General features: G+C 41.1%; 1 protein-coding gene across 3 annotated transcripts in view; it reads left to right on the forward strand.

The window, feature by feature from the left end:
- CXADR (CXADR cell adhesion molecule) overlaps positions 1 to 16,531 on the forward strand; it is a 42,805-nt gene that overhangs the window by 10,771 nt on the left and 15,503 nt on the right. For 2 of the 3 annotated variants that reach the window (XM_075854504.1, XM_075854503.1), the window contains exons 2-7: positions 5,175 to 5,341; positions 6,609 to 6,807; positions 7,700 to 7,855; positions 8,027 to 8,149; positions 8,679 to 8,817; positions 10,616 to 16,384. In XM_075854504.1, the coding sequence (XP_075710619.1) occupies positions 5,175 to 5,341; positions 6,609 to 6,807; positions 7,700 to 7,855; positions 8,027 to 8,149; positions 8,679 to 8,817; positions 10,616 to 10,895 (1,064 nt within the window). In that variant the 3' untranslated portion in view covers positions 10,896 to 16,384. Of the gene's footprint in view, positions 1 to 5,174; positions 5,342 to 6,608; positions 6,808 to 7,699; positions 7,856 to 8,026; positions 8,150 to 8,678; positions 8,818 to 10,615; positions 16,385 to 16,531 lie in introns of those variants that run through there. The other variant, XM_075854505.1, reaches the window with a different exon arrangement.

Here is a 16,531-nt window from a genome sequence, read left to right on the forward strand (position 1 = left end):
TCAAAAAATCTTTTTATTAATTTCTCAGGGTAAGTGCCAGAGGCTATGCGTGCAACGTCAACGTTTTGGTCGTGAGACCTTCGTCGGGCACTGAGCCGTACTGGGGACTCGATCAGCATAATTATCGCGTTTGTAGTAGCGCTGCTTTCGATTGTGTCTGGCGGCTTACCGCTCTTAGTGGGACAAGGTAGGACGGTGGTCAGGGTGCCCTGTTCTAGAGATAAATGGGACCCGCATCTACATTAATCTTGTGGGTATGCCGTAAATGTCCAACACTGGAGAACCCCTTTAAACCATTAACGACCTATCCTTAGGACCTCCTGGACACCCAATGATCAGCTGCTCAGAGGGGGCCCTTCAGTTTTTTTTCAGACAGCGTCTCATCCGGGTGCGTGGCCGTACCTGGTACTGAAGCTCCGATGCATATGTAGCCCCTAATTCAGCTGATTGGTGCGGGTCCCAAGGGTCTGATTTCCACCGGTCACGTGTCTATATCCTATCCCAAGGACCGGCCTTTGATTTATTTATTTTTCCGTTATACCCCTATAAGCTATTCTATATTCTCCAGCATGAACGTCAGAGACGTGTGAACAGCTCGGAATCAACTTGAGTAGACGGAAGTAAATCTTTCCATTGTGTTTGCTCTGCTTGATGTTTTGGTCTGTTCTCTGATACTTTATTCCTGTAAGGGTATGTTCACACTGCAAACTAAAAAAACGGCTGTAAAATACAGAGCTCTTTTCAAGGGAAAACAGCCTCTGATTTTCAGCCGTTTTTTATGGGGTTTTATTTACAGATGTTTTTGGAGCCGTTTTTCTATTGAGTCAATGGAAAATGGCTCAAGAAGTTACATGCACTACTTTTTTACGGGACATTTTTTTAAAAAACTCCCCGTGTGAATGCAACTCAGTTTTTGCCATTTGAAATCATTGGGCAGATGTTTGGAAGAGCTCAGCTTCCGTATTTTTAGCTGATTTTTGGGGCGTTTACGGCCTGAAAAACGGTTGAAAATAAGCCTTGTGAACATAGGGGAGTATGTTCAGTAGAGCCGGTTAATACTCAGCATATACAATATGTATCAGTATTTGTAGATTTTCCTCGGAGCTCTGCATTGATGTGGTGTTGGATGTATTCCTGGTGGAGCGAGGTCATCCCTGGACTTGTTGCTTAGGAACCTACAGACCGGCTAAACACGACTCCTAGGGAGGCGCGGCGCTGCGTACATGGATCCAGCCTCTGACACTCTCATGTTACATCACTTGGCTCATAATCCGTGAGGGATGTAACAAGGTCCTGGTACAAGTCTTATTCACAGCTCAAATCCCATCTCCTGCGTATTCATCCACGTGTTCAGGAAGCGTTACAGACAATGAGGCCATATGAGACTTCACATTTTTACTATTTGTTGTGCAGCTGGAGGGGAACCTATTGCCACGAATGTGCATGTAATTGCTCTCTCCGCCATAGGGGTAAATCAGCGGTGAATTACACAGTGATTGCAAAGTGCGACAACCACGGCGTGTAATGTTTATTATTATTCATTGATTTTATTTTTTTGTATGTGTAAGTGACACAAATTTAACGCGTGTTGCGATATTTTTATTTCTTACTTGATTTTATTTTCGGGGAGAGGAGTGTAATTTTGAGGCATTCTTCCGTCATGGGTAGATTAAGTAGATAGACTATTTTAACCTTTTGGGTTCTGGCTTTGCTGATACCTCCCCTTCCCAATGGGGCATATGGGTACTTTTTTTTTATTTTTTTATTCTGTGAATATAGAGCCGTGCGTGTCTGCTGCTCTGTCTTGAAGAGAATGCGTTAAGATCTGGGGAGTTTGTAACATTTTTAGGCGCTGCTTTAACCACGGGATTAATGTGATTCATTACTACAACTATTCCTGCTCATATTACTGCTCTGATGCTGGAGATCTGGACACTTAAGGTTTTTACGACTCGCTTCAATAATTTACAGGTGGTTCTTCCCAGTGTACGACTGCCTATCCGGAGAGAAGACCTATACGGGTAGCCTGAAGTCCTATTTAAAGGGAATGTGTCGCTAGAAAAATCTATATATATATATATAATATATATATTTATTTATTTTTTAAACGGTTAGTATATAAATGATTACACATTTGTTTTAATTTTTTCACAAGTCAGGAAATATTATAAATTCGATTCTAATTTATAACCTTTCCATGTGCTGGTCACTAGAGGGAGCAATTCCCAAAATTGCAGCATTGGCATGTGGTAAAGCAACCTCATTGCTTTATGCTGCAAAATTGGAGAAGACTCACTCGCTCTGGTGTGCTCAAACAATCCCCCCTCCTTTATCCTGGCTAGTGCCAGGAGAAAGGAGGGGGTTGTATGTTCAAACCTCCTACACTGTGTGCCGCCATTTTTTTGAGCGAATGCACAGTGTAGGAGGATTAGATACAGTGGTAATCACACAGTATAACACGAACATACACACACATCACATACACAAACATAAGTTACCTGCTCCTGCCTCTCCCTCCGCTCCTAGTCCTTCTGAACATATGGACGGAAGCCGCGACCAGAAGTCATAGAAGTCATCATCTTACTGTCCGGCCGCGGCTTCTGGTCCACATGAAAATGGCGCCGGATGTCGCTCTGCCGAAGACCTTCCTTTTGGACTGTGTGGGAGCGGCGCATGCACCGTTCCCACACAGATGGCGTACGCTATAGTGAATGGAACGGCTCCCGTTCACATTCTCTATGGGGATGTATGTGCCGTATTCCATCTCTGTATGTGTCGTTAATCGACACATAGAGATGAAAAAAAAAAATGGCAGCCCCCATAGAGGAGTAAAACAGAGAAAAAAGTACAACACAAAAACACAAATAAATAAAATGTATTTTCATGACCTACTAAAAAGCAATAACATATAAAAAAAGAAAGGGGGAATATGATCAGTGGGTTGTGCTCTTGGCAAATTCAGTCTCCCTCACCCAGTCCATTATTATTTATTTTTATAGCTTTGGCATTTATTAAACTCCCAGTAGTTGGGCAACTAGTCTTCTAATACCGTTTCATTGGGGCGTTAGTCAGGATCGTGATTTCTTCAAAACACATTCAGATCGTGGACATTTACAGGTTTTGTTTTCATTGGGTAAAATGAGAGCCTCTCATCTACACATTAAGCTGACTGTACACATTAGATCCATGTTAGCTGAACCCGCCAATTTGACACATTCAGCCGACTATCTAATGTGTATGAGGGTTTTCTGACGACCGATGTTTGAGACTTTGTTCTGGCTGCTTTTGGAGGCTGGTTTAGGTCCTCCCTTGAGATGAGCTTGGTCGAGCGTGCATGTATGTGGGGGAGTTGGGAGCCTATGGCCAGATTTACACCAGATATTTGTCTACTGATGGAAACTGGTTGATGGATGATTTTGTAATATTATTTTCTGTGCTAGGAAACCATTTGGTAAAAGCGTCCCACTGACCCCTCAACCCTCCATATCTGGATTTCTCTAGTGAAGAACAATGGCCTACGGAGGATTTCCCCTTGATACTTTATTCAGAGCCAGTTTTTCTTCATTTACACACTCACTGCGGCCCCTTCGGTATGTTTGAACGTCGGCTGACGTTACCTCTCATTCACTTGCTCAGTTTACGTAGCTTCGCTGATGACTGTTATTAAATAAGTTATGAAGTTGTGAGCATTCGTGTTTGTTGTCGGGGAGCTGGGTGACCAGTAGTATGTGACCAATCTCCCAATGAGCCTAGGTCTCAGATGTGGGTCCCACAACCATGAGACATTCATGACCTATCCAACTTCTACACCATCATGCCAATGGTTTAAATGCCTCGTAGGTTTCTCGTACACATAAGATGAAGAACCTGCTGGTTTTCGGCTGGACTGGCCAACTATCTAATGTGTGTGTGGATGCCCATTCCTTTGTATCTGCAGCAGATAAGCCGCTGCCTGAGGTGTCCATTCCCCCCTCCTTGTTGAAAACACTGTCTATGGGGGAGTTGGCCCGACCGCTATTGTATGGCTATGGGAAGCTTTAACCCCCTCAAAGTCTGTTGTATATGATGTTTTTACGTCGGTCGACATCTTCTGTTGCGCCACCTTGCTACGGTCGTCATGTAGAAGAAGATTGCAGCATGATGCGCTGTACAACCCCGGTAACCATACTGTTGCTAACAGACTTTATTGTAGGGCACTAATCGGAGACCAATAAAGATGGTCTCCGATCATTTAACCCCCTAGATGCGATGGTCAATTAGGTAACTCCAGAGGCATGGCCCAATAGTTTGCCTGTTTGTGTAGCACGGACAGGCAATAATGCTTCAAAATATTATGAATTTTAAAATATTACTTAAGCGATCGGGCAAGTCCCTAGTGGGACAAGAAAAAAAAGTATAATTCGATTTTAATAAAGTTTTCGACATTTAAAAAAAAAAGCTGCTAAATTTGAAAGAGCCATTATCTATTTTTATTTTTTTTCTTTAAATGGTTCACCATTAAAAACTACATTTGGTATTGCCGCAATAGTAATGACCAGTAAAATAAATGTAACTTTTATTTTTTTTCTACTGTTTTGCGCACTGTAAAAATAACAAACTATGGCGGAGTAGCTGCCTTTTTGCATTTCCTCTTAAATAAAGATTACAAAATCAAATTATTTGTACCCTAAATTTGTAACAAAAAAACCTTCAACCTGCAAAAAACAAGCCCTCGCATGGCTGGGTTGAAGGAAAAATAAAGTTATGGATCTCAGAATTCCATGATACAAAAATGACTTTCCTATAAAACGGGCACCGACCGACCTGCAGAATAACATTAACTTGTTCATTTCTTCTGCTTGGTGAACAGCGGGGAAAAAATAAAAAAAACGGAATTACTGTGGTTTTATTTTTATCTTTTAAATTCCTCCCCAAAATAAAAATGAACAGCTAATTATAAATTATATTTACCCTAAAATGGTGGCGTTGACCAAATAGATTTCGTCCTGCAAAAGACAAGCCTTCCTATGGCTAAATTCACGAATAATCGAGTTCTGGCTTTTGAAATGGGACAACAGAAACAAATCACTTAGTCCTTATGGTCCAAAATATGTTCGGTCGTCAAGTCAAAGCGGCATCGAGGAGTATACGTTAATGTTTACTCGCCATTCACCCGGTAATGTTTTGTTTTTCAGCCTTGTTGAATGCTTTAGAGCTCCTTCCATCAGAAAAGAAGTATGATGGGATTCAAGGTGATAAAATGGCTCTGGATTGCAAGTTCACTCTCGCGCCAATTGATACAGGAACACTGGATATTGAATGGTCCTTAGTGGCCGCTGATGCCCAGCAAGCAGATCATTTGGTAAATATATGAAAGATTGAATGTCTTCTATACATTGTGTTTACCCCGCAATAATAATCATCCACGGGGGAGTTCTGATATCTTTATTATGCCAACTATCCAATACCAACGTTTACTACATGGCATTGAACATTCTTTTAAAGCAGGTCGGTCATCAGACTGTTCTGTTCTATGTAAGGGCAGCAAAGTACGGGGACTGGTCTCCTCATGAATACACCGGACAGTTTTTTTTTTTTTTTTTCCCCTTGATGACATTCCCCAAAATCACAGAAAAAAGGCTCACGGTTTTTAACATGTTGTCTCCGCACAGACAATCCCTTTAGTCTTAGGGTATGTGCACACGATAACTGCATTTACGTCTGAAATTACGGAGCTGTTTTCAGTTGAAATAATTTCAGACGTAATTGCATGTACTCGCGTTTTGCGAGGCGTCAATTACGGCCGTAATTTGGAGCTGTCCTTCATTGGAAACAATGAAAAACCGCTCAAATTACGTCTCAAGTGTCCTGCACTTCTTTTGACGAGCCGTCTTTTTTACGCGTTGTCGTTTGACAGCGACGTGTAAATGACAGGTTGTCTGCACAGTACATCGGCAAACCCATTGAAATGAATGGGCAGATGTTTGCCCACGTATTGGAGCCGTATTTTCAGACGTAAATCGAGGCGTAAAATGCCTCTATTATGCCTGAAAATAGGTTGTGTGAACCCAGCCTTAGAGCACCAGGAAAAGGCGGATTTTGCTGCGGAAGATATGCCCGGTTTCCCTTTTTTCCCATTTTTTTTTTTTTTTTTAAATGTTTTTATTTTTTTACCGCTACTGCAGTGGAAATGTAGCATTGCATGACGGTTATTCAGATAAATGGTTGTCCACCCTGGATAAGAGCGGAGGACACGGTCTTTCAAACTTCAGGGAGTGAAAGAAGCAACCAACCCCCCCCCCCCTCTTCAAGTATTCATGTAAAAAAAAATAATAGTACTTTGCAATATTCTAATCCAAATAAATATTTATTAATAGTTTTAAAAAAACAAAAATAGGAATCAACCAAATAGATGCAGAATATGTCTATACAAGCGCACACTAACTTAGGGGGAGACTAGAGACAAAAACATAGCATTGTGGGGTCTGGAGAGGTACCTATGGCTCATTATCCAATGGTTGACTTGTCTAGATAATAAAAATACATTCGTCTCAATGTTTGTCCTTTTTTTTAATTTTATTTTTAAACTGTTTTTCTATCTATTTTCCCTTTTTTTTTTTTCTTATCAGATAATTGGTTTCTCTGGAAAACCATACCAGCAGGATGGGCCTCTGAAGGGCAGGGTCGATTTTGTGTCTTCCCTTCCTGAAGAAGGTGATGCTTCCATAATCATTTCTAACTTGAAAGAATCTGACTCTGGTACTTATCAATGCAAAGTGAAGAAGTTGCCAGGTTCACAAAACAAGAAAGTGACCATGAATGTTTACGGTAAGCTATTGTCATTGCTGTGGAACAATATCCGGGATGCTGCTTGTTATTTGGCTAGGAGTACATTTCTCCATATATTTATCTTAGCAGTGATGGGTCAAAAAATGATCTCCCTTTTAAAAGGGAAAAAAAAAAATGTGCTGTCCCAAATTTAGGTAATCCTTTTAAGTTGCTTAGCATTTATATCTTCATTGCAGAACTGTCTCCATGGTAACAGACTACAAACAAACTCTTGTGTAGTCTGTTCCTACAGTGACTACCCAGAGTTCAACTTTCCTCCATCAACTCTACTTATTTAAAAAAAAAAATACATTTGGTCTGTTGGCAAGAAGTAGGGGACAGATGGAACAAAGTTTCAGACTAGACAGGGTTGTGCGGTTGGTTACCATGGCAATGCAAAGGTCTGCATAGCGGCTGCAGGCTCTAAACAATTGTAATCAAGACTTTTTGGAAAGTTGCTTTAGTATACTGGTTAGACCCTAAAACTGAGACTACATACACGCTACGTCATGATCTTCTTAAAGATGATGATTCTCTTGAGTGCTTGGAAATGGACGGTTGCGCTTGTTGTTGTATCAAAACTGTACCCAGCCCAAGGAGCTCTCAGCTGGCACTAGTGACACCTTCCCATCAAATTGCAAGACTGAACTAGGTGGATCTGGATGTCCATTTCCAGCCTCTGTGTGTTGTGTGCAGTTTCTGGTCTGAATATTTCCATACAGGTCTGTAGTACAGGAAGGGGATGAGGGAACTGTAATCCAGTGTTGGGCTAGGACTACATACAGACTTCAGAAGACTTAAAGGGGTTGTCCATGTTTTACAATCTTTTTGTTAAAAATTGGTCACAGGTTGTCCCACCGTTCTGATAAGATGTCATGAATTATTTTCACAGTCAAGCCTGCGAAGACCAGGTGCTTAATCGAAGGAAAGCAGGAGGTCGGGCGAGATCTTGACTTAAAGTGTATGGCCAATGAAGGTTCCTCCCCAATCACCTACTCCTGGCTAAAAGTCAGTGGTCAGGAAAAGCTTCCGGCAACGGCAACCGCTGGCAAGTCCTATGGGGTCTTATTCTTAAGGACCTTTTTTATTTTATCACCTGTGTTTCCATTTGTCTCTTTGAATAAGTTGCCATTCTCTCATCGACGCGCTCTATACCCCTTGTGCACATGCTTATATGACAAGATGTTCTTGACTCGATTAAACTTTTTGCTTTATTTAGATCCAACTGGAAGTGTCCTTCATGTAAAAAATGCTTCTCAGGAGTACAGTGGTACGTACAGGTGCATTGCCAGAAACCGAGTTGGCACTGATGAATGTCTCGTCATCCTGAATGTTGTTCCTCGTAAGTATATTTTATTTTGCTGTTTTATCTTTTATTTATGATGTAATTTTACCCGGCTACCAGAATTGGATGCTGGGATTTGGCTCTATAATGCGTTATAATTTGGGCTATTTCTAGACCAAATGTGTCGCCTCTTAGCAGCTGTGCTTGTTTCTAAGTGGATTTGGCTGATGACCGTATGGCAACTTGAAATGCAACCATCCCCCCCCCCCCTTTTCGGATTAGAGCAGCTTAGAAATAAAAGGTTTACTCCTATAGCATTGCAAGTGTGCGCAGCAATTCGAAGATTTCATGGCTGTGAGAGAACAATGCTGGCACAATTTGATAAATCAAACACATACATATATACATACATACATACATACATACATACATACATACATACATACATACATACATACATACATACATACATACATGCACACACATACATACATACATGCACACACATACATACATACATACATACATACACACACATACATACATACATACATTTGATATTTGTTCCTTTGTTTTTTTTTTCCAGCTTCAAATACAGCAGGAATTATTGCCGGAGCAATCATTGGGACCTTATTATTCCTTATTGTATTGGGAATTTTGTTATTTTTCTGCTGCAGAAAACAGAAGGAGAAAAAATATGAGAAAGAAATACAGCATGAAATCAAGTAAGAGCATTGATGAGATAGCAGTGCGCCTCGCCGCTCAGGGACCCCATAATCTGATGTCTGCACGGGGCAACTGCCTGCAACTAAAATGCTTGTTGTACAGGACAGTCATGGAAATGAATAGAATTAAATAATGATTTTTCCTTTCCGTTAGCACTTTAGATAATGGAAAAGTTTTTTTTTGTTTTTTTCTTCTGCTATAGATACCCCCAATAGGGCATTTATTAGTGGGTAATGTACCCCCTTACAGCCAGTTACACAGGCTTTGCTCCAAGTTCAGAGTGCTGGGCTTGGATAATACAACTGTTGTGGGACCATAAGTGGTCGGGATGTTTTCGTTTTCTCATAAAATCGCAGGCAAGGGCATACATAGAAGAGAGAAGGCTCGATAGCACAGATGAAAATTGAGTTGTTCATTTGCACGTACAACCAAGGATAGGAGGTCCTATTGCTCATTTAATCCCCATAATCCTTTGGTTACCTTGGTTGCTGTGGCTGTGTAGAGCAGGAGTCTGGCACATATGGTCAGTGGATTAGGCCGACCTGGGCCTAACCGGAATCACATGGGCTGCCTTAATGAGATGTCTGCTCTTGTTTATGGCTAGCATTCATCATTCTCTTAAAGGGGTTGTCCATATTGGTCAATGGCCTTTTGTTAGGGGGGTCCACTGACAATAAGTTGATCACAGGCTGTTCCCCTGCAGCACCACCGCAGGGGACATTAAGTATTACATAGTTCCTGTTGAAATAAATGTGCTGTCCGTGTGATGCATGGAAAAGCTATGTTCTCCAGATCAATGCATTCTTTGTAGCCGCTTTCTGCCCTGGCTGATAGATGAGGGTCCTGAATGGGGGGATCCTCAGTAAATGGGTTTTCCGGCTCACAACAGGATTATGTGTCTTAGAGACTGACTTACTTACTTGATCAATAGGGGTAAAACAGAATCCTGTAGTTTACCAATATCCCTTCCCTTTCTCCCATCCATCCCTTAGTTGAACTTGATGGATATGTCCTTTTTTTAACCCTAGTAACTATATAGAGAGCCCCTGAAGTGGTCAGATGCGCTGTTCTGCCTGTTCCCCGTTATCTGCATCGGTCATCATTATGTGACCAAATACATCTGCGTGCTTGTAAGTTGTAGATGAAAAGGAGGGCTTCAGGCTGTGTGTAACGTAATTGACCTGCCCATTTGAATGCCCTCTGAAAGAACGGAGAGACATGATCACATGAGTGGTGCTGATAAATGTGAAACGGGCCGGTATAGTGCATCTGACCACCGGAGCGGCCATCTATATCGAAGTAACTTTCCTTACATTTAAAGGAGCATAAACCTGTTATTAGCCGTAAAGCCCCTTTAACCGAATCCTTTAATAGGGTATTTTAAAATGGGTTTTCTAAACCAGACCACTCTTAAAGAGGCTCTGTCACCACATTATAAGTGGCCTATCTTGTACATAATCTGATCGGCGCTGGAATGTAGATAACAGTGTTTTTTATTTAGAAAAACGATCATTTTTGACGGAATTATGACTTATATTAGCTTTATGCTAATGAGTTTCTCAATGGACAACTGGGCGTGTTTTACTAAATGGCCAACTGGGCGTTGTCACATCATGTACAATATAGGCCACTTATAATGTGGTGACAGAGCCTCTTTAAGGCTTTACTTTATCATATATGGGATGGCGACTTACAGATGAAATGTACTTGATTGATGACTAAATTGCTAATGTAAAAACATTGTCCAGTGTGCATCCTATAAGAACAGGAAATAACTTTTCTTCCTCCTTCATACAGAGAAGACGTGGCGCCTCCCAAAAGCCGCACTTCAACAGCACGTAGCTACATAGGAAGCAACATTGGAAGCAATCACTCATCGCTAGGTTCATTGTCCCCATCAAATATGGATGGTTACTCCAAGGCTCGATACAACCAAGTCCCCAGCGACGAGATGGAGAAGTCACCAAGCCAAGCACCAAACTACGTCCCGCCCAAGGTAGCTGGTCCAAATCTTAGTAGAATGGGAGCCATCCCTGTCATGATTCCAGCACAAAGCAAGGATGGCTCAATAGTTTAAGTCATCTCTTGATGTCATGAATAATAAGCGGTTGACCCGGCGTCCTTCAGACTTTTTGTTGGTCGTATTCCTTCCCCCTACATTCCATAAGGACGCCTCATACTGAGTTGCGGCGGAGAGACCAATCAGCTCTTTCTCTCCAGTCACATGGATGGTTCTGCATTTGTTATTCTCTTTTATAGACTTCTCACGTTTTTGTTAGTTTCTTTTTTTTTTTTGCCGTTCGGAAATTCACTGAACCAATTTAAGTCTATTGGGGTTGGGACATACAACATGCCAGAAGTGAGAACATGCAGTATGTCCCAGATTTCCTATTTCTCTCATGGGAGGTACCAGTTGAGTATTAGCATTTTTCATGTATAGTTGTATAATTTTTGTTTTTCAATGAATTGTGTACAAAAGATGATCTCGTTTCTAGAAAAGCCTTCGTCCATAGCATGATATGTATCAGAGTTGGTGTAAATGCCGGAATGATGCTTGTTGCGTTCTTTATTTATTTTGCTTCAGTGCTGATAATTCGTAAGTGGACAGTAAAGTTGTTCGGTTTTTTTTGTGCTTTTATAAGACCTTTTAGCTTCTGGCCGATCCAGCATGACTTGAAGAGAGTAGCTATTGTAATAAATTGGGTTACTCTTAGCCGGACAAACTAAGCTCTGAGATACCGTTTTTGGCTACCTAGGTCGTTTGTGGTCCGTTGTTTAACCAGATTGTACAGGGCATGTAGCATCCTTTGTTCCTTCCACCGTCAAACCAACAGGTAACTTTTTAAGTGTGTTGATATAGGCCATTGCTTAATGGGAAGACACAGTTGGAGTCCACCGATAGTGCTTTATAACATATATATGTAGTCCCGGAGTCGGGGGGAGTGGGCAATGCTGCTTCTATGCCACGTCTTTACGTGAGGCTGTAAGGGTGGAGCACCATGCCTTGACGTCCATGTAAGGCTGTCCTTATGGGGCACGTACACAAACATGGCATATAAGGAATCCCTGCACCCTTCTCGACTGTATTGGGACATAATTTGCTGGCAGATTTTGATCAGTTGGGATCGATGATTTTGTCACCACAGCTGATCATCGGAGGTCTCTTACTCTGACTAACGTTACCATGATACAGATCAATGTTGATTACTAGGGTCATGGTATTTCATTTTTTTCTCTTTAATTGACCCTTCGACCACCAATGTTTGCGTTTTGTCCATCTTACGTAGTGAAGGTCGGTTATACATATCCAGACTCGTGCCGGCTGTGTGAATGTCAATCATGTTCTGGGTCAGGGTTGTCCGAATACCACCACAGATCTTTTGGGTTGATGTCTGTTTGGTTCTTTGCTTCAGTATAAACCCAGTTACACCTCTGCCGTGCGCAATCTCCCTAAGATGGTGCCTTTATTAAAATGAACCTTACGCAGGAATGTAACTGACCACGCTCGTGCCTACATTGGTCTTTATTAAGGTGCTTTAAATATGATGGCGCAGGATGGGAGCTCTCCTTTCTACAATGATTGTCTCTTTTATTAAAACCATTTTCATACCCAGGAACTCCCTACTAAATACATGAGGAGGTTTCTTGAATGGGACCATTAATTGGCTTCAAACCCTGTAACGTTCTTGAGTATGACAATGGGCTCGAGTGTTTTCCTGCTCGTTTTGACACAGTTCATCATTTAAATCGGAAAATCTTCTATAAAAAGTAGACGCGGCCATTTTGGGATCTTAAAGCCGAGCTCCACGCTTGTGGCTACGGACTGGCCTTGGAAAATTGTTCCCCATACGGCACCACTCTTGTCCATGTGCTGTTCCTGGCATTGCCACTCTGCTGCTGCAGTCCTAGGACGAGAGTGGGTATATTTCTCAGAAAGCAGGGATATTTTTTTTTCCCAGTCTCTTTAACTCAAGTTTTATAGTCACAGGGGTCTAGAAAGCTGAGGAGTTTGGTGGGGGTCTTCATACTGTAGAACTGCTTTACCGGTCTCTGTGCCGGCTCCTGACATGGAGGTAACAAGGCGGCCACTGGTAGTTTTTTATTTTTTCCCCTAACCTGATAATGAATCTATGGGGTCACCAATCAAAACCCTGCAAGACTCATAATTGTTAGTCTAGTTAAAAAATGACCAGTGACGAACATATTTTTAGCGTGGCAGAGGGATGAGTAAAAATTGTTACATGTGAGGCCCCCTGCCAAACTGTGCGTGTGATAGAGGGGGGATAAAGGGCAGATCATAAAGAATACACTGAGATCTGACATATGTAGACCGGTCAAAGGAGAACAATAGTGGATGACCATGTGCTGAATCCTCACCAACGTGCCCTTTATAGAGCTCCCAAACCCCTCCGCTCTGAGTTCTGGTGACACTGACCTGAAGAAAAAAACTCCCAAAACCTTTTTTGCATTATTCATTTTAGAACAACAATATTTTACAAAGTTTGGGGGGTCCTTGCATAGCAGCAACCCATGTGACACAAGGCGACCACCATTTCTGTGTCCCGTTACCAGGCCGGGTGTTCTGTACATCTTAAGGCAGCTCAGATGAGGGACAAGCACTCTTTGGAATATGTATTTAGATTCCCCTTTGTCATTTTACTGATGATCATACACATGTCCCACAATGATCAACCGATCAACTTTACAATCCTTTTGGTTTTTATAAGTGTTATATGATGGACTGTGCCAAACTTTTTCTACAGTGTAATTGGTGTAAATGTGCGATGTCCGATTCCACTGTTCTTTAATCCTAACATCTTTTTTTTTTTTCTGTTACAAATATTTCTCAAGTTGTCAATTTGTTAGGATAGAAAAAAAAACAAAAAAAACAAAAAAAAACTGAAATAAAACTGAAGTTTCTTCAATTATTTTTTTGGAAGTCCTGATTGCTGAATTCCCAAAGTAAATGTGTAGATAAAAAATAATTTACCATTGACTGACCTGCTTTAATGTAGTGATGACCGGGGAGTAGCAGATAGCAAGCAGGAGCCGCAGTAAACGGTGAGGGCCGGCTCAACACACTGCAATTCTGTCAGGTTTTACTTACATTTTTTTTTTAACAGAAAACGTTATACTTTCTTTACTCTTTAAAAAAAAGAAAAAGTAGGAACTCCGACCCAATTGCAGTGTGTGGACCAATCCTTAAAGTGAATGTTCACCCTTGATTACCATCTTTAGTGGTTTTTTTTTGTTTTGTTTTTTAAACCGATATTCTGGAAATTTTTCTAATATGTTTTTAGAGAAGTTGTAGGTCTGTTTTTCTCACCCAGAACTCCAAATCCACTGCATAGATAAATTAAAATGTCATCTGCTTGCTGTCACCACTAGAGGGTGCTTATGAGCTTACTTCATACTTATTGAGTTTAACACTTTTACGACCGCCAATGTTACATGTACATCCTGGGTAGACGGGGGCTGTATGAAACGGCTGGGATCGTAGACTCTACCCAGCTGTTACACCCTTTAGAGGCTGCGGTCAATAGTGATGAGACATCTGATCGCTCCCCCGCGGTGGCGATGGGCTTCATAGGAGCCAGTATTAATCTCGATATACTGCAATATGTCAGTTTTGGGTTATTTTGTGCCTGTGATCCAACGATCGCTAGTTAGTCTCCTTGGACTAGAGAAAAAATAAAAATGATAAAATAAAGTTTTTTTTTTTTTTAATATGCAAAAAACAAAATTGAAAGTTGGGAAAAAAAAAAGTAATTCCCTCCCCCCCACCACAAAAGCAGTGTAAAAACATAATTGGTATCGCCACATCTCTAGAAGTCCAACTATTATAACATTTAGCGCGGTGAAAGCTGTAAAAAAATGAACAAAAACAGATTCACTGTTTTTTCTAAACTTCATCTCCTACAAAAAGTGGAATAATATATCAAAAAGTCGTATGTACTCAAAAATGGTAACCATAAAAAACATGCCCTCACACAGTTCTATTGGCGGGAAAATAGGAAACGTTACGGCTCAGAATATGGCGACACATTCATTTATTTTATTAACAAAATGTTTCTATTTTGTAAAAGTAGTAAAACCTAAAAATAACAACTATAAATTTGATATCGCCATAATCCTATGGACTCGCAGAATGAAGTTTTTAACATGTCACTTTTACCGCAGGATGAACGGCGTAAAAACAGATCCCAAAACACTGGGGAAATGGCTGTTTTTTGTTTTTTCCCCATTTCACCTTACAACATTTTTTAAAATATCTCGGGAAAATTAAGTGGGATATTAAATGCTGCAATCCTTATACCGCAATGTCAATGGTAAAATCTAAAAGTTCTGCTTCTCTGAAGGGGAAAAATGCCCTGTCATTAAGGGGTTAATAAATAAACCATACGCTGTAAGCTCCTAATGTCCCTCTAGTGGTGGCTACAGGTAGCCTAAATGTTATCATTTACCAACTATGAAGGGGATTTAGAGTTCTGTATCAGAAAAAATAAGCTGTAACCCCTACAAAGATATTTATTATGAATTTAAAGTGGTTTTCCCATCAGGGACATTTATGACACATCCACAGGATAGGTCATAAACATCAGATAGATGCGGGTCCCACCGAACTCTAGAACAGGGTCCCCTAAACCCCGTTCTAGTGCTCTGTGTTGCGGCTGAAGGGTGTGATTTCCGAGCATGAAGAAGAAAACGGTGCAGGTCGCTGCGCTACGTGGTTTCCGTAAGTCCCATACTAGTGAATGGCAGTTGCGGAAAAAGCGTAGCATGCGAGCTACTGTTTCCGTAACCACCATTCAGCTCTATGGGACTTACGGAAATCACGTAGCGCAGCGACCTACAACGTTTTCTTCGTGCTCGGGAATTACGCGAGTCAGCCGGAGCACAGGATAGGTAGAATAGGGCTCAGAGGGCCCCGTTCTAGAGATAGGTGCAGGTCCCAGAGGTGGGACCCGCATCTATCTGATGTTTATGACAGATCCTGTGGATAGGTCATAAATGTCCCTGATGGGAAAACTCCTTTTAATTTGCACCGAATTTTGGCCCTGGTGTTTAAAAGGGGAGTCTTCACTTTTAAGGGGTTTTCAGTTTTATGTATATAAAGCTTCATCACTGTATAGATGAAAAGTTCAACAACTTTCTGATCTAATTTGAAAATGATGAGAAATCGAAGTATACGTTTGCTGTCGGTGAACAGTCTTCTTTACATTCACAGACTGCAAACCTGTACATACCTAGTCCTTCTCTCAATTGTATCTCGTGATGAAGCTTTTAACCTATAACCGGAAAACCACTTTAATGGCCGTTACCTGTTGCAGCTCCACTCAGTATTGTTTTCTAGGCTGATGTTTTTGCAAAATATTTCCTTCAGAAGATCTGGCAGAGCGCGATTGCGTCTCCTTTTTATATCTATTTCCTAATGAACTTCAGTGACACATTTGTGTTGCTTTTTACTTTTTATGTACACTAAGGGCTTTCACACTTGTAAAGTTTTTTTCATAGTTTTGTGAAATGATTGTACTTTTTAAAATAAAAAATAACTGGTGAAATCCGCATGTGTCTCTTTCAGCATTGTGTCTGTGATTTCTCTCTTTCTGGGGGTTAACCATAACCCGGTCTTTATTTCTCGCTTTTCTTTCACCACTTTATAAATCGTGGGTCTTTCGGAGTCATGCGGGGGTCGTGTGAGTTGTGACGATT

The sequence above is a fragment of the Rhinoderma darwinii genome, chromosome 2, assembly GCF_050947455.1.
Source record: "Rhinoderma darwinii isolate aRhiDar2 chromosome 2, aRhiDar2.hap1, whole genome shotgun sequence".
Taxonomy (NCBI): domain Eukaryota; kingdom Metazoa; phylum Chordata; class Amphibia; order Anura; family Rhinodermatidae; genus Rhinoderma; species Rhinoderma darwinii.